Genomic DNA, 26,323 nt, shown 5'->3' on the forward strand with positions numbered 1-26,323 from the left:
CGGCTGCAGTGAAGCAACTACAATTTGGCAATCTGGTTGTAGCAAATAGCTTGCTTCCTTATTTTGATCAGACACCCGGGGGTCTAGATTTGTAGAATACGCTACAATTTCTGGCACTTTTGCACTGCTGGCCTCACTCTTCTCAAGTTTTCACCAAATTCTGCTCGACATTTAAGCCCCTTTGAACTGTACACCCTCCCACACACTGACACACACACACACACGAATACTTACCCCTTTCAAAGTGCCTTTGACCCAGCAGCACGGCAGATGTTTGCATGTGAAACAGACAAAGAAAGAAAGCAGTAGATCATTAATACACATGCTAAGGAGCATGGTAAAACTTGTCTGGAGAATCAATAGAAACATCAGAAGGAGGAAGAGGATGATTAGATATTGACTGAGGTAATGGGGTGAGGTGAGAAAAAAAAATTGCAGTTAGCCAACTGGTGTTTTCATCTTGCAGCTCTAATATGGCCTGTCTAAATGGGTGAGAAACTTTTATCTGTTAATATCCATTTAATGTACATAGAGTGTCACTGTGGGAATTAGGAGACTAGGAAATATTACGTGTGACAGAATTACAAGTACCGTATAAAATGGGTTTATAGAGGTTTAACATTATAAGCATAAATCTGATGGTTTAACACCTAATTCACCACGTTGGTTAAACACAATACTGATCTGTTGGGGTTTCTTCAGAGCACTAAGGACAAGCTCTCATTTCCTTGATAAATTATAGGCTTTGGGATTTACATGTAAATGTTTATATTTAATTAGCTCAATCTATGATTCTGGGTTCAGTTATGAAGTGAATTCACGAGTAACACCAGTGAATCGAAAATACTGTTAAGTCACGGGAACACAATTTCTGAGCCAAAACTGTTGTTTACAGTAACAATGTGTCGTTTATTCCACAAAGAAAATCATAAAAACAACTGAACCATTTTAAAGTTGTAAAGCTCATCACATTAACATCGAGTGCAAAATTGATGTGACCCTGCTATCAATAAATGGCCGTATAATATGCCAAACACAGTCAACTAGGTTGATATCAACCCATATCAGTGTTCTGCTGATGTAATATTGTTTAGTCCTTTCATAAAAGGAAAATTGCCAGGACTTTGATATTTTTAATTTTTTTTCTAATTTGGCTTTTAATTTACCCAGGCTTTAATTCAGTTTTGTTTAGCAAATGGCCAAAAACTTAAAAAATAAAACAGTGTTAGTTAAAGTAACACTGAGTGTTTGTCTTAACTACATGCAAACCAATTGTGCTTACATGGGTAGTCACTCCCCAAAGGCTCATTCTGAGCTAGGAAAACACCTGCTTAACACATGTACCAACTGGTTATCCTGTTCACACACAGGAAACTCAAGGAATTCGAAAGAAAAAACGTTCAAGAGGAAAAAGCTATGCATTTCATAATGATTATATGAAAACTGCGCATGCATATATATATATATATATATAAAATTAGCTTCACAGACCACAGCAAGCACTACAGGCTTCCCAATCCATTGTGTTGTTTCAATATGAACATCAGAATTGAGGTTTTCATTTGCCATGTACTACATCTGAGGCCAGCCTAGGTAGAAAATACATACCTGCAAACCAATTTTAGGCCTGTTGAAAGTCCACATACCATAGTTCTAAAAACAAATTCAAGGCCATGGAAACAATTTACTATGGTACCATGTTGCTCTCCCACGATATTGCATCTTTAAACGTACAACAAACCTATATGACCATACATACAGTATAATACTAGTCATTGAGTAATGCAAAGCTTTACAATATCACAAAGGTAGCACGTATGGCTAGAGTAAATAGTACATTTCCTTTATATTTTCCATAATGCTGACCCTTTACTCTCAAGTCTGTTAACATACCTGAAATTTAAGAAGGAAACGTTTACAAGGTGGCAAAGGAAATATGACACTGCCAGTCACGTAACAATTAAAAATAAATACAAAAAAAGGCAAATATTCGTGACAATCGCTTACATAATACTGAACTGACCTCTGTTCTGCGAAAACGTACAAAACATTTCTAACTTGCAGTGAATGATTGTTCCATGACACATGCAGCTACAGCAAGCTTTTATTTTGGTAGGAGTGACGTTAGCTTATAGCTAGTGCATTGACACCAGCCAATGCGAGCTAAAAAACTGACAAGTACGCCATTTAAAAAGCATTTAAAGTTAGGTTAAGCTAGTTAACGTTTCATGACGACCTATTCGCAAATTAATTCGTAGCATTTTTACCATTTGATTTACTCCTTGTTTGCAATCTTTCTCGGTAGCTCACTACGTAGACTTTATGATAATGGAACTGGAGAAACAACGGGTGTGGTACATCACACAATTAAGCAATTAAATTAGAATCCAGTCAGGTTGTGGACAATGCTTATTTACATTTTCTGAAGCAAGATTATTTAATGGTTATGTATAAAACTTAAATATATTGTGAAGGCTTAAAAATCAGAGTGAGAAGTTAAATTTATCGTCATTCTGCCTGTTGGGCAGGAGCCTGTTTTTCAGTCGCATACAACAAATTTAATTTGAAACGTATACATCCGGGTCACGTTACAAACGTAAGATACAAGACTACATACTCCCAGCGCACTTTTAGTTTAAAAAAATGAAATTTAAAGTTACTGCGAATTATTTAATGTACAATATTAAAACATTATTTTATTATTTCTCTTTTCTCTGTACTTAAAAGGTTAGTATTTAGTTAGTTTAAATAAAGGACTGTGTCATCATCACTGTGATGACTACCTTAATTATTTAAATTGCACCCCAATAGAGTTTGTTTTAACGGCCTATGATTCTTATAAAAATCATAATTTTAACTACAATGCAATGCCCATGGTTAAGGTGAACCATGCAGGATGGATACTCAGGGGTAAAAATAAATAAATAAAAAATAAAACTAAAAAGTCCCTCACCTGCTGATCCACTTATCTATCTACTAACATATTTCTCAGATGTAGTTTCCAGTGTTGAAAGGAATGCACCACACCTGCAACACTCTTCATCAAGTCATTTGGGCACATCTTGTGTTACTCACGCTGGTGCATCCTCAGTCAGGGACAAATTCATTAAAAATGACCACACAGTAGAGAACATCATGCATCAGTCTATTAGGGTTGTTTCAACAGTCTAGCTAATCACAGCTCTTTTAGAAACAGTCAAGAGAAAATTGTAGCACTGCTGAGAGGAAAGAGCTTCAGTTCATGTGAATCCCATCAAGTGTAGGATTGACACTGAGGAGGTCACCTTGAGAAAGGAAGGATTTATAGGAGGAAACCGGATCAAAGGAATACCACAACAAACTTTGAGAAACTGTTTGGCAAACTAGTCAAAGAAAGAAAGAGGTACGCTACATCTGAAGCCAGTCAAAGTTAGAAGTGACTTTAAAGTGTAGACTGGTGGAATAATCACAGTCTTCTTGGTGGAATGACTAACTCATAAAATTGGTTAAATGTTTCAGAAGCCTATTGCTGTGATGTCCATCACAAAATGGTCTAAGGGAAGTACAAAGGAGGCGCTTTTACAACAGCTAAAACAGGGTGGTTGAAACATGGAGACATTGAGAAACGCAGATTAGCTTGAACACTGTGTTAGCAATGTATTTGACCAAAGCAAGAAACAAATGTGTGTCCACTTCCATTAAGGAAAATAATCCAAGACAGAAATGGTGACTTGCTAGAGACTGGATACGGATATGCTGTTCAAAGCATCAATTTATCTGTAAGTGGTAATGAGTATTAACTTTGTAGAAATCACTTGTATTAGTTGTTTTGACGATAGAAAAATAAAGAGGTGCCCTAGGGGAGTAGTACCTACCTTGAAAACACAAAAGTAAACGTATCTGAAAACGAACACAAGCTTTCATAAAAAACACAATACAGGAAGGGTTTGGGCTTGTTAAAGCTTTATTTATAAGCAATGAAAATCATTCATCCATCCTCTTTTGCTTATCTAATTCACTGGTGCAGGGGAGTTGGAGACTATCTCAGCTGCTGTAGGGGAAGTACATCCTGGACAGAGAGACAGACAACCATTCACACTCGCATTCACACCTACAGCCAATTTAGAGTCGTCAGTTAACCTAACCTCATTATCTATATGTCTTTGTACTGCAGGATGAAGCTGGAGTGCCCAGAGAAAACCCAGTAAACATGAAGAGAATGTGCAAACTCTACACAGAAAGAGTCTGACCAGATGGTAGATATAGACCCAGGACCTTCTTGCTGTCAAGCAACAGTGCTACAACTGTAACAATTTCATAATGGGTTAGTTACTTCTGTGATCTGTTTGGTTAGTGGTTATTAATAAAGATGACATTATTTGAGATGGGGTAGGGTTACCTGAAAGGCTATATGGCTAATTTGAAGGAAAAGTCAAGCTGAAATCTTATGAAAAAAAGCTGACCACATATGAGATCAGGCAGTGCTAAATAGTAAAGGTTTGATCATTAGGTCTTCTGTCTAATTTTGTGACAAGTTATGTAATCACATGACAAACACATCACAAACAATGACAGTTTTGCATTGGGAATGACAAAACTGGACAAATGAGCTTAAATAACAGCAGCCAAATTGTTCTGAGGGAAATTTGTCATATTATGGTTATGATGGTGACTTGCCGGGTTTGTGTACACCCCTTCAAATGTGAATAAAGTTTAATTTGGGATCCCAGAAAGTAGATTTTGTTCGTCTGTGGGTGCAGCGTTTCCAGTGGGAAAATATATTTCATCTCTCATCCAAGTGATTTCTTTATAAGGCCGGGGAAACCTGCAGTCAGCTGAGACTCAAGAAGTCACTTGGATGAGTGATGACACACTGAAAACACTGCATCCATATGAACAAAATCAACATTTCTGGGATTTCTTTACTTGGATTATTTAGCACGCATCAAGACATTTAATTTGACATGGTAAAATAAGAAGATTAGCTAGAGCATGACAGCAGTAACTAACACAGCATTGTCTTCTTTTCCGGGGGGTGTTGCATTGAGTTTGGCAATAATGGCTGTAACTGCTTTGGATTTTGGTCAAAGTACAAACATTTAGCACTGTTTGTAGTCTTAGAGTGTATGTTTTAACAAATTTGTTTTGTGCATTCAATTATTTCTTTATGATTTTTTTTTTCTTTCATTAAAGCTATAACATGAATGCAGCATCACCACCCATGTGCCAGTGTGCATGGGAGCAGCCAGATCTCACGAGGTTGGAGAGTGCACCTGAGCACGTGCCTGTATGTGAGCGGTGGTGCACGGTGGGTCTGCATTGAAAAGGGGGGAGGGGTGCACGCAGCGCTGCATGTCACTTGATCTCGAACATCAGAGCAGATAGATATAGCTAAAGCGATTAAATGAGAGGAGCGCCTTGCGTCACTGGCAAGGTGGCTGCCCTGGATATGTGAATGGATTAAGAAGGGAACTTGAGTGCATGAATGGACAATGAATGAATATCACAAAATTTTATTCCCTCTTTAATAAATCTAAATCTTCCAGTACACACAGAGTACCCTCAAACTGATATGAAGATATTCAATGTTCTTTTTGCAGTCCCCCAGGCTCCCTGACATTAAAAGTAAAATCCTGATTATAAAGTTTAAATTAAAAGCAGCAGCGCTCTGGGCTCAGAGTACAAGATGTCAAAGAAATGATCTACTGTATGGATCATTCATACAGAGCGAGTCGCCAAAATTTTGATGACTAACCAAAACCCAGATCCCCGCAGACAAGGTTTACAGCCTGACTTGAGATTAGTGAGTTTGTGTCGTACTGTTAAAGCATTTCTGGTTTTGGGGCTTTAAACATTTCTTTCTTATGGTGGGAGAAGTGATGGTTAATGGGATCAGTATTTATTCATTCACATTTTTTTCTGACTTTGTGTGTTTTTCATGTGTGTTTTTTTTTTAATAGAGGTCGTTTGGAGTCCAGTTCATGCACTGAATCAAGTCATTTTTGCTCCTCCAATATTCAAGTTGAGTTATTATGATTTTCCTCATTTTTTGTCACACCTACTGTACATGCCTGAATATTTCAGAAACTACTGATCCACTGATTTCCCCACACAGCTGCTGGGGGTGTAATGGTGTGGAGGATATTTTCTTTGGACCCCTTATTATAAATTAAGCATCATTTAAATGCCATAGCCTACCTGAGGATTGTTGCTAAATACAGTGTCTGCTGATGAAAGCTGCTAACTGATTAATACGGCATGTCGCAAAGCTCAGATGATCTCATACTAGTTTCTTGAATATAGCAATGAATTCACTGCACTCAAATGGCCTCTACAGTCACCTGATCCCAGTCTAATAGAGCACCTTTGGGATGTGGTGCAACAAGAGCTTCTTGTCATGGATGTGCAGCTGCAAATCTGCAGCAACTGTGTGATGCTATCATGTCAGTATGGACAAAAATATTTTCAGTACATTGTTGAATATATGTTATTAAGAATGGAGGCGGGTTCATTCAGCAAGCTGTACTTAATAAAGTGGCCAGTTAATGTATGTTTTGCATATACTGTACATTTAGGTCTTCCTGCTGGTGTTGCTGGTGTTCATAAAGCGGATAAACTGATAAACTGTCCACAGCTACTCTAGTACAACCTAAGAATAAAAAGACAGAGCTGGAAATTAGCATAAAAAGCCCCCTTTAAGGCCACCCTCCCTTTAGGCCCTCTTTCTTCTGCCCTTTATGGGTGGGGCCGCTGTGCTCACAGCCAGAGCTATGTGTCAGAAATGGTCATTTATGGGATATTCCCTCTCAATGACATCATACAGAGCCAAGAGTAGAATAAACCATATAAAGCGAACGCCAGACGCCAGAGCTTTAGATTAAATTTTGACCATTTTTGCTGTGATACGGGCATCCACCCATGTGATGTAAATGTGACAGAAAAACAAACATACAATCTTCATGTTCATAATAATTGCTATTTTCACTCAAGCAATATTTGTGGCATCTCTCATTGAAATACCAGTTGGAAAAAAACAGACAGATAAAAACAAATGTAGCATGTATAGATAGATAGAGAGAGAGAGAGAGAGAGAGAGAGAGAGAATTTAAGTAAACATATAATCATCAAATATATAAAACAAACACGATTTTTAACGTTATGTACATATAAAGACCTCTTTTATTTACTTATTGTAGCTTCTCGGGTTCACTGCAGAAGATTATACAGAAAAACAGAGGTTGTATCAAAGAGGAAAATAACCCCAGTGTGTCACATTGTATCCTGGAAATGCGACAAAAGCTGCAAACAGTGCGTTGCTTCCAAAAGGTGGGCATTGACCAAATACATTTTTTTTTTTTAAATCTTAATTTCTTATTTTGGGACTCCACAAGAAAGCCAAGAGAAGAGTGTGTGTGTGTGTGTGTGTGTGTGTGTGTGTGTGTGTGTGTGTGTGTGTGTGTGTGTGTGTCCAGCGAGGGTCAGAATATGGATTATTTGAACGAAATAGTCGTCGAAAACAGCCCTTTCCAACTACCCCTTACCCCAACCTCCTCCCTCCCCCAGCTTGGGGTCTGAATTAATGTGCTTCTATTTTTGGTTCTCCCGTGTTTCCAGGGGAAACCTAATGACGCAATGACGTCAATGCAGGTCACCAGCAAGAAGCAGACTGGAGGAATTGAGTGGCTTCCATTAGAGGTTTTGCAGCATTTTCCGGAGAGGAGGGAGGAGGACCAAAATGGATTAAGATTAAGAAATGCACAGAAATAAAAATAAATGTAGAGCGAAAATGAATGGGAGGCAATGCGACTGACGTCTGGCGAGAGAAATGACGGAGGGAGGGCGAGAGGGGGGTGGAGGGAGGAGGAGGAAGGGTGGAGGGAGGGGGGGGGGGGGGGCTACTGCTGCATATCAATGGGTGCCGTTCGAATTCCCAGGGATTATTGGAGGGAAAAAAGAAGGGGGGCGGGAGGGCGAGAGAAAAATGATGCACGCTTCCTCGGATCGGTGATGACTGGGTGAGCCCATTCTATTTTTATTATATCCTCTTTGCTTATTGTTGAAGTGAGTAAAACAACAACCTGCCGTTCTGTTTTCGTGGTTATCGACTGTGTTGCTGTGTACAGAGCCATTGAGAAATTTACACCACCACCACCCCCTCCCTAGAGTTTGATGGTGAAGCGTGAGTGGCCGGTGCTTCCTCCGGAGGGGAGACGTGTTGATGTGTGATGATAGGAGCGAGAGGTGGGGGGTTGGCTTGGGGGGTGGTGGAAAAGATATTAAACTAAAAGTGTCTTCGTGTTGACTTCCACCGAGTTGATTGCAATTCTTTATCATTAACCGCAACGGTAGACGTGCTCTGTCTACAGTCCTGCTATTCCGATGCAACAGCAATTCTGCACATATTCACCGCTGACAGAGAGCGTGCACCGGGAGGAAATACATTTTACTATCTATAATTACAATTCCGACGACTGGCCGTAATCTTTCAAACACTGGAAACACCATTAAAAGGATCAATGCGATACTTGCAAGCGGTCTAATTGCAATGCCAGTCACCCAACATCTTGCATCAGTTTTGGAGAGTGAAATGTAAACGATTCCGGCGAATTTCATTAAGATCGAGCTATCTATAGAAATTGAGCTGGCTGATCGTCGTTTACCAAGAGGCTACTTTTCATAGCCGCGCGCGTGTGTGTGTAGGTAGGGGGGGGGGGGGGGGGGGGGGGGGCAGTCGTGCGCGTGGAACCTAGAATAAGTAACGTTACTTCTTTTTTTGGCTCGGAATAGCAAAGATTCCCTTTCCGCCGATGCACGCGCTCGCGCACGCATACAAATATTGCCCACTTTGCCGGCTTTCAAATGCGTTATGGCAACAAGTGCCAGTTCATGCACGATCAGTTCGTCCCGCAGATTACAAATCGACATGTTGGCTCTGTTTGCCTGTCTTTTTTAAATTTCTTTTTCTTTTCTTCTTTCTTTCTGTCTTTTTTCTTTCTTTCTTTCTTTTTTTTTCTTTTTTTTTTTTTTTTTAGTTTTGATCCTTGGTGTGTGTGGGGTTTTTTCAGCCTCGTTTTTAACCAACTCCACTTTCCAGTCTTTCCACAAATTGAGCTCCGGTGCAGGGCGTTCACCACGCGGGGAAGAGCTGGTTTCAGCACCATGGACAGATCACTTGTACATTTCAGGACCATGGAGAGCGCTCTTCTTTCACCCGTCGTTTTTAGGCGCTGTGGGGTTTTGTTGCTGTTTCTGTGAACACTGGACTAGTCGTTCTTTGCTGTAAAGGTCGGCTTGCCTCTGCAACTTTTGTTAAGAAGGAGATCCTAAAGTGGCTGAGGGCCTGCGCAACCGACACTACGAAAATGAGATAAATGGAGCCCAGTGAAGCCATCATCGTTGCATTCATTAAGTAAGTAAACGATCAGAACGCCCTATCTTCCATCGCTTTCAATCGTATATGAGATTGGTTGGGAGAAAGTAAGATATATTTAGAGAAGAGCAGAAACTGTGACACTTTTTCCCCCCCTCACATATGACGCATGTGGTGAGGTAAGTGTGGCAGATGCCTACGTGTGCAGATGGTCCAGTGTGCTGGTCCCTATCCGCCCTGGGCTTGATGTAACACCCATAGGCAAAGGCCCTGTCGTCCAGATGTGGTCGTGTGCTGTTCGTGCCTCCTCAGTACACACCACAAAAGCCCTTTTTAAAGCACCCCCACCCCCTTTTTATGAACTTGTTCTTTACTGGAGCGTGAAATTTTATGGTCTATGGAGTTAGACTCATAGTTTAGCTTGTGTGGATTGTCTCACTAGACTTTCTCTTTGTTTTTTCTAGATTTGAGGTGGATCTTTATTTCAGATAATTTTTTCATGCTGCACCTCCAAGAATATTTCCTGTACTGATCATTGCATGCACATCTTCAAAGTATTTCCCATAGTCTTTGATGAATATGCCTTCTTATGACTATTATTATTACTACTACTATTATTATTATCATTATTATTATTATTATTATTATTATTATTGTTGTTGTTGTTGCTAAGTTCATGAAACTGGCAATGCTGTGTGCATGATTTGAGCTGTGTGAATTGTTCATATTGTGTTTATATTATTTCTTACTTTTTCAAACTAAAGTCTCACTGTGTTTATAGGTAATGAAATTGACTACAGCATGAAGCTTTTTTTTTTAAAGACTAGTGTCAAACAAAAATGGTGTGAAACATATTCATCATATTTTGTTGTTAGTAAATGTTGAAAACCAGAGGATCAAACCAAACCTTGACCAAGAGACTGTATAAAAAAGTTTCTGCGATTAGCCCTGTTGCACCATGTTATCTGTAGCCTTCAGCAGGAGCAGTTATGAGTTTCAGCAGGTGGTGGCTCTGCAGGTAGTTATTTAGTTTCAAAAAGGGTGTGGCATATTTAAATCAGCTACCTGTGTCCCTGAATACCACTGTACAAAAAATGCAGCTAAATTATTACTTTTTCCACTGTCCTCTTCACATAGTAAGGCATACTGATATAATATGGTGGCTGCTGTATTATATTTCATAGAGGTTTTTTATATCTCTGAGGTTTATTTGTCTAATTTAGCCTTTTAGAGCTTTTTGATAGTTTGTTAAGGTAGTTTGGTCTGAGAGGTTTGACACATTTGCAGCTGATGAAGCTGAATCAGAGATTTATTAGTGATGGTCATTTTTCTGTGAGTCACATGGGATAGAAAAGAGCTATTATTTTTTCTGCGTGTGACAGAAATGTAATGTTAAATAATAAACTTTTCTCAAAATTAGACTGTAGTCTTTATGATCAGGCTACATAACAATGTTCACTTCAGACATTCTGTTAGTGGGTGGCTATATAAACGCTGACCTTCATTTTGAGAAACCAAATTGCTCTAAATATAAGGAAAACGTGAATGTTTTCATTTCCTGGAAAGGCATGTGCGGGATTATCGAAAGCTGAAGATCTTGAATGTGGAGATAGTGGGGTTAGTTTGAGGAAAAAGAGATCCCATTGTTCCCTGGACGGGACTATGTGAGCTCACTAGTGTCCAGCTGAGATTAGTCAAAGTTATGTGGCGCTGAAGGCCAACAATGAAGACTTGACTTATCAGGTGACAGAACCAAGCAAATATGCCGACCCGTGTCCTTTTTGGCCAGAGGGCTAAAGAATTAGTGGAGTACAAGATGGTTGCACACCAGTTTCATCATCACTAAGCGGTGACAATGTTGCTCTTTGAAAATGCACCAAGAACATCAAAGACCACGCCAGGTCCACAGTTACAGTTCCTGTCCCTTGCGACATCTGTGTGAATGACAACCTAATTTTCAGCCACTGGGGTGCCATGTTACCCTGCTTGCACTGAAGTGAAGGGGTGGTGTCAAAAGCTCATTTAATTTTTCGTCTCTTGCAGTGCCGTCAGGAATTCTGAACTTAAAGTCTGCATAATATTGAACCTTTCTCCATCTGTCATCTCCATCTGAGGAAAAATTACAGCTACTTCTTTTTGATCTTTTGCTGATGGAATAAGGGAGAGACTGTGTGTTATTAGAAGAAGATTCTTGTAATCAACCCCTTTGTTTCATTCCTAAAGCCATATAAAGCTTCTGGTTGTACATAAATACATACATATAGTTTTAACTTATGTGTGTGCGTGTATCTATCTATCTATCTATCTATCTATCTATCTATCTATCTATCTATCTATCTATCTATCTATCTATCTATCTATCTATCTATCTATCTATCTATCTATCTATCTATCTATCTATCTATCTATCTATCTATCTATCTATCTATGCAAAGAGGAGGATATATATAGAACTTGTATTTTTTTACCAGAATGCAAACCTGGCAGTATAAAATTCATCAGAACTGACCAATAGGCAAATTCAACTAGTAGTTTAACATTTGATCAAGCTGATACAGAAATGTAACTAATATCTAGCTCTACTTCAGTCTAGAAGTAGAGCTAGACAATGAAAACTGTGAGGAAAGTTTTTTGTATCATTCCATTATTATTTACTTAAGTGGTTCTAGAATGGCTTATTTCAGCTCCATCTCCCTGTATGCTTCACTAATGTGGAAGACATCGACTCTACATTTTGTCATATTCTTTGTCATTTTCCATCATTCAGGGCTTTTTACCTCAACCACCTTTAAAAACATGAACATATGCTTTATAAATTCATGACATCCGAACCACTTCTTCGTCAGTCTGCGTTTTGACCAAGACTTGTTAAACAGAGAGTGTGCGAGCAGTGGTCTTCCGAACCATGATGACTGAAACCGCTAACTGCTATTTGCTTATCCACACCGTGGAGTGTTAAAGTCATTTCTGAAATGCAAGTCTAAAATCAACAATTCACAGTTTATTGTTAGTGGACACAAACCCACAGTTGTTCTGCTTTTTGCACAATATTCCAAAACAATTAAAAGAACAATTAGAAAGATTTTTTTGTTACTATGCAGAAACTGCACTTTTTGAGGGAAATGTGTCTTATAGTCTTCTCTCATATTTGAGATTATCTTCATTAAAAAATCACTGCATGAATTACATGTCCTTAAAGGGTTTTTTGTCTTTCTCTAGGTGCTGTGGACATTCTCATAGGGAACAAAGGATCAAAACTGTCCTTTGTGGGTCTTTTTGCGGTCTGGGCTTGCTGTTCCTAAGGCAGTAGCCAGGAAGCCCTTACCCCAAAAAGTATCTGCACTGGATTATGGCATCTGAAGCAGAAATCACCCTTTTTTCTTTCTGATAAATCATTGCATATCTTCCCTGTGAGTTTTGAAATGAGGACACTATATATTTATTGTATTGAGTTGCTTTAAGAACCTAAGCAAGGTGTGGCTTTTGATTGGTTCGAAACAGAAGAACTTACCTTTTTAAATTGGAAGAATTTGAGAAGCTTAATACAGGATGTGGCACAACACATGTCTGCAACCTGAGAAAAATCAGATCGGAAAGAATCTTATTACAGTAAGAAACAGCAAGAAAGAGACACCAGCTTTATTCATCAGTCTGGTAAAGCTCCACTTTCCAAAGTGAGCTTTAATATCAAATTTCTTTCTAGGAAAAATCTTATAGTGTGCCAGTTTAGACACACCAGGCAGTGTAATCCACGTAGCAACTTGTCTTACTTTGTCAGATTTGACAAAAAAAAACAAAAAATTCCCACTTAGATCTGTCATATCTCATTAATGTGGAACACTTTTACTTTTTCTTTGTCATGCAATGCAAATAATGCATTATTTCTTTTACATATGTCGGCACTTATAGGATGTTACTAGAAAAATCTTACAACAGATGCTGTCTTCATACATTCCTATGTAGACTGTGTTGTACACGTTCAATGATTTTGTATCATCTCTGCCCAATCAGTTGTTTATGAAAGTGCATAGAGAAATACAACATGATTCGGTAAGGCATTTATGACTGTCTGATCCTTTGTACACTTTCAGTGCATTCCAAGTGCATCTATGCCTTCCTCATATTTTGATGCTACCGTATAGTGGTGTACTATCGTAGAAGAAACTAATAGGATGGCATTTTCTCATTGGGACATACATTTTAAAACGTAACCCCAGAATCTGCATTAACAGGACGTAAATAGTGACTAAATAAGCTAAGAGGAAATGGTTGTGTAGCTCCAAGGCTTTGACGTTCTATGTGTTACATAAACATGATTATTTATCCTGCCAATGCCACAAGCCTTCACAATGTACTTTTTATACATCAAAACCAGAGGCACTTTCTGTGCACTTCACTGGCCATGTGACTTCATCGCTTGGGGAGCGTTTTTATGCCTGCATATAGCACACAAGGGTGCATGAGGCATTCTTTACGGTATCATGAGCAATTACAATTAGGAGCACATGTTAAGTGATGTTATGCTGATGAGCTTGTCCCTTATGGTTATGGCAGTGATCAACTTTTTGCACCCTTCTACTCCTTTCACACTTTTCTATTTCTCTCTCCTTCTCTTCCCTTCAAAACCTCTAGAAGCTTCCTTGTAGTAACGTGAATGTTCCCTGTTAAATGTTGTGCCTTGTTAAATAAAGCTGAAATAAAATTTTGATGGAGTATTGTGTTGTATTTTTGTCAATCTAGTGTCCAAACTGTAAGCATTGCATAGTTTTGATTAGTTATTTCAGCAACATATTCATATGTGCAGGATATTAAACTACACTTGCTTCTCTGTTAGTGATTGATGAATGAATGGGTTGTGATTTCTAACTCTTGTTTCACAAGGTGTATCAGTGACGTTTAAGAATCCAGCTCCTAAAAATATCAAGAATTTAATTTTATTTCTATTTTTAAGCCTGAAAGAACAACGCCAGCAAATTCCAGATGAAGTCATCCACTCTTCCTGCCTTGTGGGTTATTACAGTATCAAAAAGACTAATAGGAGTGACGTGCTTTTGCACAAGGGGCTCTGCAACTACTAAATGACCAAACAAGTCTCTGACTGACCTTCTGATTGGAGCTAGAGATTCCCAGTTAAATTTGTGTGTCACGCATAGCCTTGGGAAATAGAGCAGTGCCTCATCCGTGATAGGGATGTAGGTTGGTGGATGCACTTTGGCTCCTTTCAGTTGTAATGGAGTAAATTGAATTAGTAACCACAGGCAAGAGATGGTAGATAGGGATTTTTTATTTATTTATTTATTGTCTGGTATTACACATTTTTCTTTATATCAGTAGCTTTGGATAATCATATACAGAAGAAAATGCCTGGAAAGTAAATGTGTGACATTATTCTTGTCTTTACAATAGTGAACCATAAAGTAATTTTACTCTTGCCTTCAATAAAGACTAAAAGTCACATGTAAAGATTTAAATTTCAATACATTAGACACTGAAATTAGTTCCTAAACCTGCACAGTTACAAAAAGATGTTAACACAGATGTTAAAAAAAAGAAATGAGTGCCATAGAAAAGTTAACCTGGTGACACATGAACTCTGGTTTGGGATAAAATTTATCCTATGTAGCTGGGATTAGTTGGACCTGATAAGTATAAAAAGTGAGATTTATCTAGGAATAGTTAATTGCTACGTTGTTACATTGTTGCTACAATTTTTTGTTTAAAATGTATATCCTCTTGCAGAGATAATTGATTTATTTTATAGCATAACATAAGAATAGCATGCAGAAAAGGTAAATCACAAAATCCCAATAGCAGGTTAAAGTGAAATACATTCAAACTAACCACAGTAAATACCTGGAAAACACCACACAGTTGTTTGAAATGTTGTTTATTGTAATTCACAAATAAGACCCTTTAAAAATTCAAGGCCTTAAATGCTGCGATGTTGTTTCATAGAAGATTTAAAGCTCGAAAGGAAATTCATAACAGAGGAAGAATTTTACACTGTGACAAGAGTCAAAACAAACTGGGAAACCGCTCATCTCTGGGTGAGTATAGCCATCCAGAGGATGGATTGAGAACTGCAAGACATGGATCTCCATTACAAAGACTAACGGAAGAATTTTAAAAAGCACAGAATAATTCTTAACAGTAAAGTTTCTTCCTGAAATGTTTACACAGCAGGCATAAAGGGTTGATAGCAACCTTACTCAGTTAAATGTCCAAATGCATACTGGCAGTCTCCTCCCTATGAGGTATTCAACACAAGATTACGGTAAAAGGCTGTAAATGTGAACACTTTCATGCCTTGTTTAATTTACCAAAACACTCTTTCAAAGATCATGTCTGTGTTTTTATTCTCAGACTTGCCAAGTACTATCCATTTATTGTGAGTTGACTCAGCAGAAAAGAAATCCATGTATTTGTGCTGCTGGCAGGAGTGGAAACATTATTGTTATTCTGACCTCTGGAAATGACGCAAAAGAAAGAATCATGCACATCTGTTAGTTGTCTTTAGCAGTTTAATCATTATCTTTCTGTAGTTTAGGATTTCTGAAATCACAACACACAAATGTAGTTACATGAAATGTAATTAAAATGTGCATACCACAGGTAGAGTTAGGAAGAAATGTATGCATAGAGTGTATAGGTGTGATCGATTTCACACAAGAAAATTACACGCCAGTGGATCACAACTTTGTAACTTTGGTATAATATCTGAAACTGAGAGCTACACATTATCAAGGTACGAAAAAAAGAGATATTTCTTTTGTTCTAAATGGGAGAACAAAATTAAAAAATATTTATATATACACTTTTTTATCAGGTCTTAAAAGTAGGTAAATACAACCTCAGATGAACAACATCACATCATGTATTACCCTGTCATAATGTAGTCAACAAAAACTAATCTAAGAATGAAGAATGCAGAAATGTGTGAAAAACTAAGGGGATCCCATGATACAATAGGAAGCAGAAGCACCCTGAGCAACAATAACTTGAAGTAATGACTTCATCAGTAGCTCACATCATTGTGGAGCAATTTTGTCCCACTCTTCTTTACTATGTTGCTTCCATTCATTGAGGTTTGCAGTCATTCATTTATTCTTTCATTCAGTCTGGTTAAGATTTGGACTTTGACTGGGCCATTGAGACATCTTAAACATTTTCTTTTTCACTTATTCTTTTGTATGATTTGCTGTTTTGGAATCAGTGTCCTTATGATGACCCGTGCTGTGTTCACCATGGTGTGGTGCGTTCTGGCCAAATATCTCCGCTTTGGTCTCATCAGTCCAAAGGACATTGCTCCATAAGTCTTGTGGTTTGGTCGAAGGCAGCTTTGCAAACTTAACCTGTGCTGCCATATTCTTTTTAAAGGAGAGGGTTCTCTTCTGGCAACGCTTCCAAACCTTCTAATGTTATTGTCATGAACTTTAACATTAACATGCTAACAGAGGCCTGTAGGGTCCATGATTTAGCTCTTGGGGTTTTTGCAGTTTTTCTGAGCATTGCACAAGCTGACCTTGAGTCAAGGCCGAATTTGCAGGGATTTCCACTCCTGGGCAGATTGCCAACTGTCTTGAATGTGTTCCACTCATGAATAATCTTTCTTACCGTAGCAACAATTGCTTCTCTAAGATCTTTACTGGTGTCTTTCCTCTTTGGCATTGTGCTACCATACACCTGAATGCTACTGACCAAACTAGCAAAACTTATGCTTTTATAGAGCACAATCTGAGATTGTATTTCACTAATTACATGACCTTCTAAGGACCAAGTTATCTTTATTATGTCCTGATACATAAAACATTACATTTGAAAGTGGGGGTACTTTCTCATGACTCTATACTTCAGAGAAATATTCAAATTTAAATGACAAGGCCAATTTTTTCTACTGATCTTTGATAATTTATTTGTATCTGTTAATAGAGGTAAAGTTAAGTGAAGCTTTAGCTTTTTAAAACAAATTGAAGTAAATTTTAGTATGTTGCAGGAACTCTGCAACATACTAAAGGAGACTTTAGTAACCGCAGCAGTGGCACTGCACTCATGTGATGATGTTTAGTATGCTAATATGTGATGATGTTTAGCATGCTAACATTGAGTACTACATTGTGTTGGAACCAACACAAAGAATAGCTGAGGCTGATGGAACTAACATTTGCTTTTCAACTGCAAGACTTGGAAGTCAAGGCGTAAAACTCAAAAACAGCTTTATTGTAAGCCCTAACAAAACACAAAACAATAATACTTGATTAAAAAGACAGGACACGGAGGGACACAACTAAGAGGGACAACACAGCAAAGAACAAATGGAGAGTAAGACTATATATAAACACCAGGTAATTAGGGAGATGGGAAACAGCGGGGAACACAGCTGAACGGAATCTGACTAACACGACGAGGGAAGCAAAACTAAGAATTCATACAAGACTAGAGCCTATCAAAATAAAACAGGAAGTAACAAACACTGAGACAAGGACTAAGAAACCAAATAGGGACACGACTGGGTAGACAGAGAGGTAATGTTCCATAGCAGACGCAGGGGACAAGACACAGAGACAAAGTTGAGACACAAAACTAACATTATAACACAAGAAACTATGATAAAGGAATCTACAGGGTGGGCCATTTATATGGATACACCGTAATAACATGGGAATGGTTGATGATATTAAAGTCCTGTTTGTGGCACATTAGTATATGTGAGGGGGCAAACTCCTCAAGATGGGTGGTGACCATGGTGGCCAATTAGAAGTTGGCCATCTTGGATACAACTTTTATTTTTTCAATAGGAAGAGGGCCATGTGACACATCAAACTTATTGGTAATGTCACAAGAAAAACAATGGTGTGCTTGGTTTCAACGTAACTTTATTCTTTCATGAGTTATTTACTAGTTTCTGACCACTTATAACATGTGTTCAGTGTGCTGCCCATTGTGTTGGATTGTCAATGCAACCCTCTTCTCCCACTCTTCACACACTGATAGCAACACCGCAGGAGAAATGCCAGCACAGGCATCCAGTATCCGTAGTTTCAGGTGCTGCACATCTCGTATCTTCACACCATAGACAATTGCCTTCAGATGACCCCAAAGATAAAAGTCTAAGGGGGTCAGATCGGGAGACCTTGGGGGCCATTCAACTGGCCCACGGCAACCAATCCACTTTCCAGGAAACTGTTCATCTAGGAATGCTTGGACCTGGCACCCATAATGTGGTGGTGCACCATCTTGCTGGAAAAACTCAGGGAACGTGCCAGCTTCAGTGCATAAAGAGGGAAACACATCATCATGTAGCAATTTCAAATATCCAGTGGCCTTGAGGTTTCCATTGATGAAGAATGGACCCACTATCGTTGTACCCCATATACCACACCAAACCATCACTTTTGTTGTTCCAACAGTCTTGGAGGGATCCATCCAATGTGGGTTAGTGTCAGACTAATAGCGGTGGTTTTGTTTGTTAACTTTACCATTCACATAAAAGTTTGCCTCATCACTGAACAAAATCTTTTGCGTGAACTGAGGGTCCTGTTCCAATTTTTGTTTTGCCCATTCTGCAAATTCTGTGCGCCGATCTGGGTCATCCTCGTTGAGATGCTGCAGTAGCTGGAGTTTGTAAGGGTGCCATTTGTGAGTAGCTAATATCCACCGAAGGGATGTTCGACTAATGCCACTCTCCAGTGACATGCGGCGAGTGCTAAGCTGTGGGCTCTTGCTGAATGAACCTAGGACAGCCACTGATGTTTCTTCATTAGTGACAATTTTCTTGCGTCCACATTTTGGCAAATCCAACACTAAACCAGTTTCACGAAACTTAGCAAGCAGTTTGCTAACTGTAGCATGGGAGATGGGTGGTCTGGTAGGGTGTCTTGCATTGACATCTGCTGCAATGACCCGGTTACTGCATTCACCAGATATCAACACAATTTCGATCCGCTCCTCACGTGTTAACCTCTTTGACATGTCAATGGCTGTGACCAAACAGAAACTTGTAAATAACTCATGAAATAATAAAGTTACGTTGAAACCAAGCACACCATTGTTTTTCTTGTGACATTACCAATAAGTTTGATGTGTCACATGGCCCTCTTCCTATTGAAAAAACAAAAGTTGTATCCAAGATGGCCAACTTCTAATTGGCCACCATGGTCACCACCCATCTTGAGGAGTTTGCCCCCTCACATATACTGATGTGCCACAAACAGGACTTTAATATCATCAACCATTCTCATTTTATTACGGTGTATCCATATAAATGGCCCACCCTGTAGATAACAAACTCAGAGGCACTTATGAAGAACTAACTAAAGACTAAAAAGTACAAAGTATAAACTTGAATCATCTCTTAATGCAGAAGAAAGAATCACAAGATCGCAACAAAATTCAAAACATCCCAAAACTCAAAACGCTGGGTCAAAGACCCAGGACCATGATAGTAAATGTATATAAAATTGTGGGAAAAGTGATTTACAAAGAGCAGGTTGAAAGTGAGCTAAGTGAGGTAAGTGATATCACATATAAAGCTGACAAAAGGAGGTCAGAACATTTCATTTTAATAGCTGATTTCTTTTTAAAGGTCAGTCCTGTGAATCCTGTCTGCGATGACTAATCTTTTGGGAGGTTTAAATCCTCTGCAATCATGCAGTAATGCTTTAGTCATGTGTATTAAACCACAACTATTTCCTTTGTAGACGAGTCAGTTGGTTTCAAAAAGGCAAGTGAGGGTGGTGAAGGTCAAATTCAGTTGGTGCTCTGCCATGTTAACTTACTGGAAGTGACCTGAATACACTTTCCAGTTTTCTCCTCCCACTTGCCCATTTTTGCCTCAATGTATCATCTACTTCAAAAACAAAGTATTTCCATCTGCACTATGTTATTTCTGTAATACAAAGGAGCAATGTGGAGTACATATTATGATACGTACCATCTCAATATATTACCAACAACAAATAAAATTATGGGACTTTTTTGCATCTAGCACAACTAGGCATCAGCAACTATAGGATCGGCTTGGTATGACCTCTGAGTTTAAGGGGAGATTGATGCATGATGGCAAATCCAACCAAGCTGTGCTTGTGAAAAGAAAAGAAAAGCAAACAAAGCAAAAAAGAAGAATCTGTTTAGTGGAATATGTCATATAAATTATCCACTTTTCTGTCAGGAAAAGATGGGAAAAAATGGCCTTTATATACCACAAATTTGTTAGAAAATAAGACAGAAAGTTGCATAAATACAGCTTAATTATGGAACATTGTGTTTTCTTTTTATTTTCAGCTTTCATTATCTGTGACTGTCATCTTTCCAAAGAACTCAGTCTCTTTAATATGAAGACCAGCTCAGATTAATTCTGGTTCTTATTACTATAATAAACATAATTACTATAGTATAATTATTATTATAAGTTGTCAACATGATCAGCTTAAGGACTGATTACCTTCTTGACAAAGATATTCCATATAAATATATATATATATATAGATAGATAGATATAGATATATATAGATATATATAGATATATATTCAGGTCTGATTTTGAGTCTCTCAAGCTTGTCTTTTAGTTTCTCGAGGGGTGAATAAGGATATTGTTATTACCCACATTTTCCTAAACCTGCAAACCCGGGAAGTTCTGCTCCAACTCGCAACTTAAATATTTAGACTAAAGCAGATATCAAATGCTTTTTTAAAAATATCTGAAAAACTCTATTGCTCAGTTCTTTTTCTATACCCCGTACACAAATTTTCTGGTCAGCCAGAGAAGTTTTCAGTGCATTAGGAATAAGTCATATGTATGTTATGAAGATTTTCCAATTATTTTTAAATTTTATTTTATTTTGACATTTACTTTTCAGTTCAATTCATTTAGGTTTAGCTTTAGTTAGTTTCCAGAGTGAGGGCTTGCTTCAGTTTAGTTTCTAATTGTTTGAAAATGTTTAGTTTAAAATCAGCACAGACAATAAAAACACAGACATTTTTGAAAACAGTTGATTCACAGTCTCAGTAGATGCATACACCAAAGTCTAATCAGGCAAGTTTTCATAAAATCTTTACAGAATTAAAAAATATTAAAACCAAGCATATTTACACTTAAAAAAAAAAAATTAGTTAGTTTTCCAAATTCACAAAATCAGTCCAGTTATTTTTAACTTTTTTTACAGTTCTACTTTTGAGTTTTATTTCAGTTAACTAAAATCTTTTTTCACATCTTTTTAGTTTTAGTTTTCGGTTTAGTTTTAGTTAACTATAATAACTTTGACAAGAAACCAGGAAATATCTGAGGAAACTGCAAAGAAAGCAACTGGACTTTTGAAAAGGAACCTAAAGAAACTTAAAGAAGACAAGCTGCTTTCTTTCCAATTTCCTTAGCTAATTTCTTGGTAGTGCACGTGCTGGCTCACTGGATTGTTTACAGGTACAGAGAAAATGATTCATTGTGAATTAAATTAATTACAGACATGCTATCCCTGCAATGACGCATCTGACTTACAAAAAGTGGGTTCTGTTGCATTTTCTTGCTTTTTCGGTTTTAAGCTTCTGTTGTGTGGTACATAAAAAGAAGTATAGGTATATTTACAGGTATAGAGAACACGATTCATTGTGAATTAAATTAGTTACAGACATGCTATCCCTGCCTTACAAAAAGACGTTCTGCCATAACTGAGAACTTAACTGAGAACCTAAACAGACAACCCAGAAAATAGCTTGTCAACATGTAAAATAGCTATCAAAAAAGAAAAACACGGAAGCAATCAAATAAAATGGTCTATTTACCTCGACGGTACCCTGTAAAGGTTTGAAGTCCAAGATTTTAGTGGTTTGCCAGTCATCAGCAGATTCAAAGGTTTCAGTGTTCAAGGGTCTTCCACACAGTTCCACTTAACTCTCATGCCGTCACTGGTTTTATTACTGATTCCATTTCTGATCACGGCTAGTGAACTCTCAATGAAGTGAAGCTCTGACTGAAGACAAAGTGTAATATTCCTGATAATGGTAAAATGAAAAGAATGAACAGAATGTACTCCCTTCCACACATGCAGATGAGTCACAGTAACACCAAAACAACATTCAAAATTCAAAATCATACCGATATACCGTTATTTGTTTCCATTTAAGAGGTTTACTGCATCAAATTTTTTTCCAGCAGACATTTTGCAACTCATAACTGTTTATCACAAATATTAGAACAAGAGCTGATAAGGATGACTCAGTTATACTAAACAAGAAGAGTTCAAATAGCACTACATACACATTTTCTTTTAAACAGCTGTACTGCATGCACTCTGCACTGTGCCAGTCTGCCTACACATTTTCCAGTAACTCAAAGTTAAGATTGAAGTGTTACATTAACAATGGGCTTATACTAACATTGTTAATGATCATCTTAGGGGGGAAAAAAAATAAGAACATGTGTGTCTGAGTCAGAGTGATCTGTTTTCTTATTGACATTTAATGTGAATTTCCTTTTTAATCAGTGCATGTTAAGAAGTTGACCTGCAAGGGTCAGACATAGGTTTAAGATGTATCGTGGGGGGGATAGAGGAGGAGAACAGACCGAGGCAAGACTCAAGTTCAGGGCAGACTATTTAAATGTTGGAAACCTGCAAAGAAGCCAGTTAGAGGAGCACATTTCAAGAATTACAGGTAAGAGATTAGATTTTTTTCCCCACACTAAATCCAAAAAATATCCAGAGGAAGACATTATTTAAGTTACACTTTATTTTTTCTGCATGTTTTTATTATGTCTTTGTTTATATGTCTTTTTTCTTTTTGTCTATTTAATGAATTCATTTTTCTTTTTTAGGATGCGTAACATTCTGGCCCTTCTCTGGGTTTTTCTTATAGCAGCTCATCAGAGCACTAGTCTTCTCACAAAGGGAGAATCCATCAAAAACACCATACACAACATTGTAAACATTGCTCAGATAACCCTTGTCCACATTAAGAAACTAAAGGTACCAATATATTGATTATTTTTATGTTAATGCGATTTACTGTTTTTTTCATTGCATATACTGTTTTCTGCCTAAATTTTCTCATTGAGGAATGTTTTTATTCAATATTAAACTAAGCTTGCCTATTATTTTTTATTCTTAGTTGCCGGCTTCACCGATAGAGGTTCCCACTCCTTCCATTGAAGGACTAAGTAGTATAAGCCATGATCTTGGAGTTTTGGATAATGAACTGCAGCACCCTTTCCTCATCCAGATTCAGGCTGATGTCTCCAGCATGGAAGGAAGGGTGCGCTCCCTCGCCTTATCAATGGAGTGTCCCCTTGAGCCCAAACCAGCAGTACAGACGGATGACAATGTGTTCCCAGACAGCCGCCTTTACATGACAGTGACAAAGGTGCAGCACTACCTAGAGAACCTTCTTCTCAACAAGGGCAAACTCAAGCTCTGCTAACAAATTTAAGCTTGATGTATATATAGTAAGCCAGGACTTGCTATATATCGGGACAAATAAGTCAGTGTAGGCAAAGGTTAATTTGTCTTTGCAATGCATATTTTCTATATATATAATTACTACATGGACAATTGTCACAGTCATTAAAAGCATGCAAATAATTCCAATAATTCAGCGATTTGCAATATAATGCAAAAACCTATAAAGGGCATATTTTATTTCATACAACAAATGTTTTATAGGGTTTTACAGATAGATTAAAATACTCATATATTTAAAAAAAATTACATTTTTTAATACTTTATGGTAAACTGTTTTACACATGGTTGACACGGTGTGTTTTGAGGGTCATGATGGGAAAACTGAGAGACTACATAGTACACGGAGGTTGTGTGAATAAGTATGATTGTGGTCATTTCTGCCAGTAAATAAAACTAATGCAAAGAATTGCATGGTGCTATGAAACTATTGCCAGAGAAAGCATATAGCATTGTAACGATGTAAGACTGTTTGATGACTGTGCAATCTTAATTGTTTTTTAGTGGATGCTTGTCTCAGTCCTCTATTGAGCAGAACCATTAAGCTAAAGGTTATTAGGATGTGTTTAAAGATGAAATGTATTATTTTTTTGTAATAAAGTTTGCAATAACAAATGCTGTCACGACTGATTCTCTTCTAAAATGTCAAAGATTTAGGTCATACATTTAAGACTTTTTTCACTTGTGTGTTACTTTGATAAGAAATCTTTATTAAAATATTATGTATGACATAAAATACAGCTAAACTTAATAGTACAATGATACAGTTTTATAAAATAAAACAAGGCAATAGATGTAATAAATTTACATTTCATATATAATAATCTACAATAATGGCATTAATGTATATCATATACTGGGAGCAGCATTTCAAGCAGCAAAAATAATTAAGTTTGGTTTTCTATTATAAAATGTAGTTTTCAGCCATCATGGTTTTATTTTATTTTATTTTATCACATCAAGCTGACTACTGAGATAATAATATATTTACAAAAAAAACCCCAAGCAATTCTTTGCTTAAACTTTAAAGAAAAAAGTTGATAATTCTTATATGAGAATTTCTACTAAATTTAATTTAAAAAAAAAACAATGAAACAAACAGAAAAAAAATTAACCCTCTAATTTTACTGCCATTAAACCACACTAAGCAGAGAATGCTACACGTTTTGAAAATGTTAAACTCTGTACCTTATAATGGAGATGTAACACAAGTCACCACAGATCGATGGTGAATAATCACAGTGCGAGTGTGTGTGTGTGTAATATGAAACGCTAACATATAAAAGTAAACAGAGTTGAAATGCAAGAACCTTGATAAGGTTTTACAAGGTAAATCAACAGTAATTTCTTACAAATCCACTCTTTTACATTCTAGGGAGTCAGTTCTTCATACTACTCAGACATACAATAAAATATTACTACATACCTACAGTGATGGCTAAACACACAAGAGGCGGTGCTTGTAAGCACTTTATGGTAAGTCTGCTTTTTGTGTATTCCAGCTGAGTTACATGAGATTCCAAAGAAAGTCTAACGATAACATTATAGGATTAAGATGTGTTTAACATAGATTTGTTGGTGTTCCTCGCCTTTACAGTTATCTACACTTGGCCTTCCTCTGAAAGATGAATGACTGCCAGAAATATCTGTGTGATATGGAGGTGTTTGAGAGCAGTTTGAAAGAATGTTTGTTCTATTAACTTATTTATTAAATTTCCATTGATAACTTAGTAAAATTCTCTTTTTTTGAATCATACATTAGCCCGTGCTAACAGAGTGTTTAATTGTTATTTCCTGGCGTGAGAGAAGCTTCTGTATTTAGAGAGGAAATGCAGGGTTAGTTTTGTGTTAGATAGCAGTGGCAGGGAGGAAACAGTGGCTTACTACTAACAGCTCTACTGAAATGAGGTATATACTGCTGTGGACCTGTTTTTTAGTGCTTATATTTATTTTAGCATTCTTAACTTTACATTGGAGTTTCTCAGTTATCTGGTCTAACGTGCCTTTGCTACACAACAACAGCAACAACTGTAAGCTACTAACATCATACTACAATAAGAGTGAATAACAGCATGACTATTTATCAGAGAACATCTGGGATGATGTAGAACATAGTTTTATGAACAATGCCAGGAAATGACCAAGCACTTCTTGTTCACTTCTTGTGAGAGTGGTCCCAATATATATAAACAACTCTGAGTAACTGCAGTACATATCATTCCTCAAATGTAACTCACACAGAAGTGAATGAAGAGACCTCAAAACACCGTTATAAGCTCCTTTTCACACAGAGAGGGTTGCAGACTGAAATTTTAAAAAAGAAATTCAACTAAAAATATTAAAGTTTTCAAAATGTTTATCTTTGTGTTTTCCTAAAATAATCAGCAAGGGTTGAAAACAGACATACCCACTTCAAAGATGGTTGGAAACAAGTTAAATGACATAAGTTTTATGGAGTTTATGTTTTACTTACCAAGAGTGACTGTGCTTTCATAACATGAGTTCACGTGAATGTTTGAATTACACTGAA

At 37.4% G+C, this 26,323-nt stretch overlaps 1 protein-coding gene across 1 annotated transcript; it reads left to right on the forward strand.

Annotated features, from left to right (window-relative positions):
* Positions 1-23,141: 23,141 nt before the first annotated feature.
* On the forward strand, positions 23,142-23,784 carry LOC134615842 (leptin-B-like). Its single transcript, XM_063460530.1, has 2 exons — positions 23,142-23,304; positions 23,447-23,784. The coding sequence occupies exons 1-2, from the start codon at positions 23,155-23,157 to the stop codon at positions 23,753-23,755; spliced, it is 459 nt and encodes a 152-aa protein (XP_063316600.1). The 5' UTR covers positions 23,142-23,154; the 3' UTR covers positions 23,756-23,784.
* The last annotated feature ends 2,539 nt before the right edge of the window (positions 23,785-26,323 follow it).

Source organism: Pelmatolapia mariae, linkage group LG17 (assembly GCF_036321145.2).
Source record: "Pelmatolapia mariae isolate MD_Pm_ZW linkage group LG17, Pm_UMD_F_2, whole genome shotgun sequence".
Taxonomy (NCBI): Eukaryota; Metazoa; Chordata; class Actinopteri; order Cichliformes; family Cichlidae; genus Pelmatolapia; species Pelmatolapia mariae.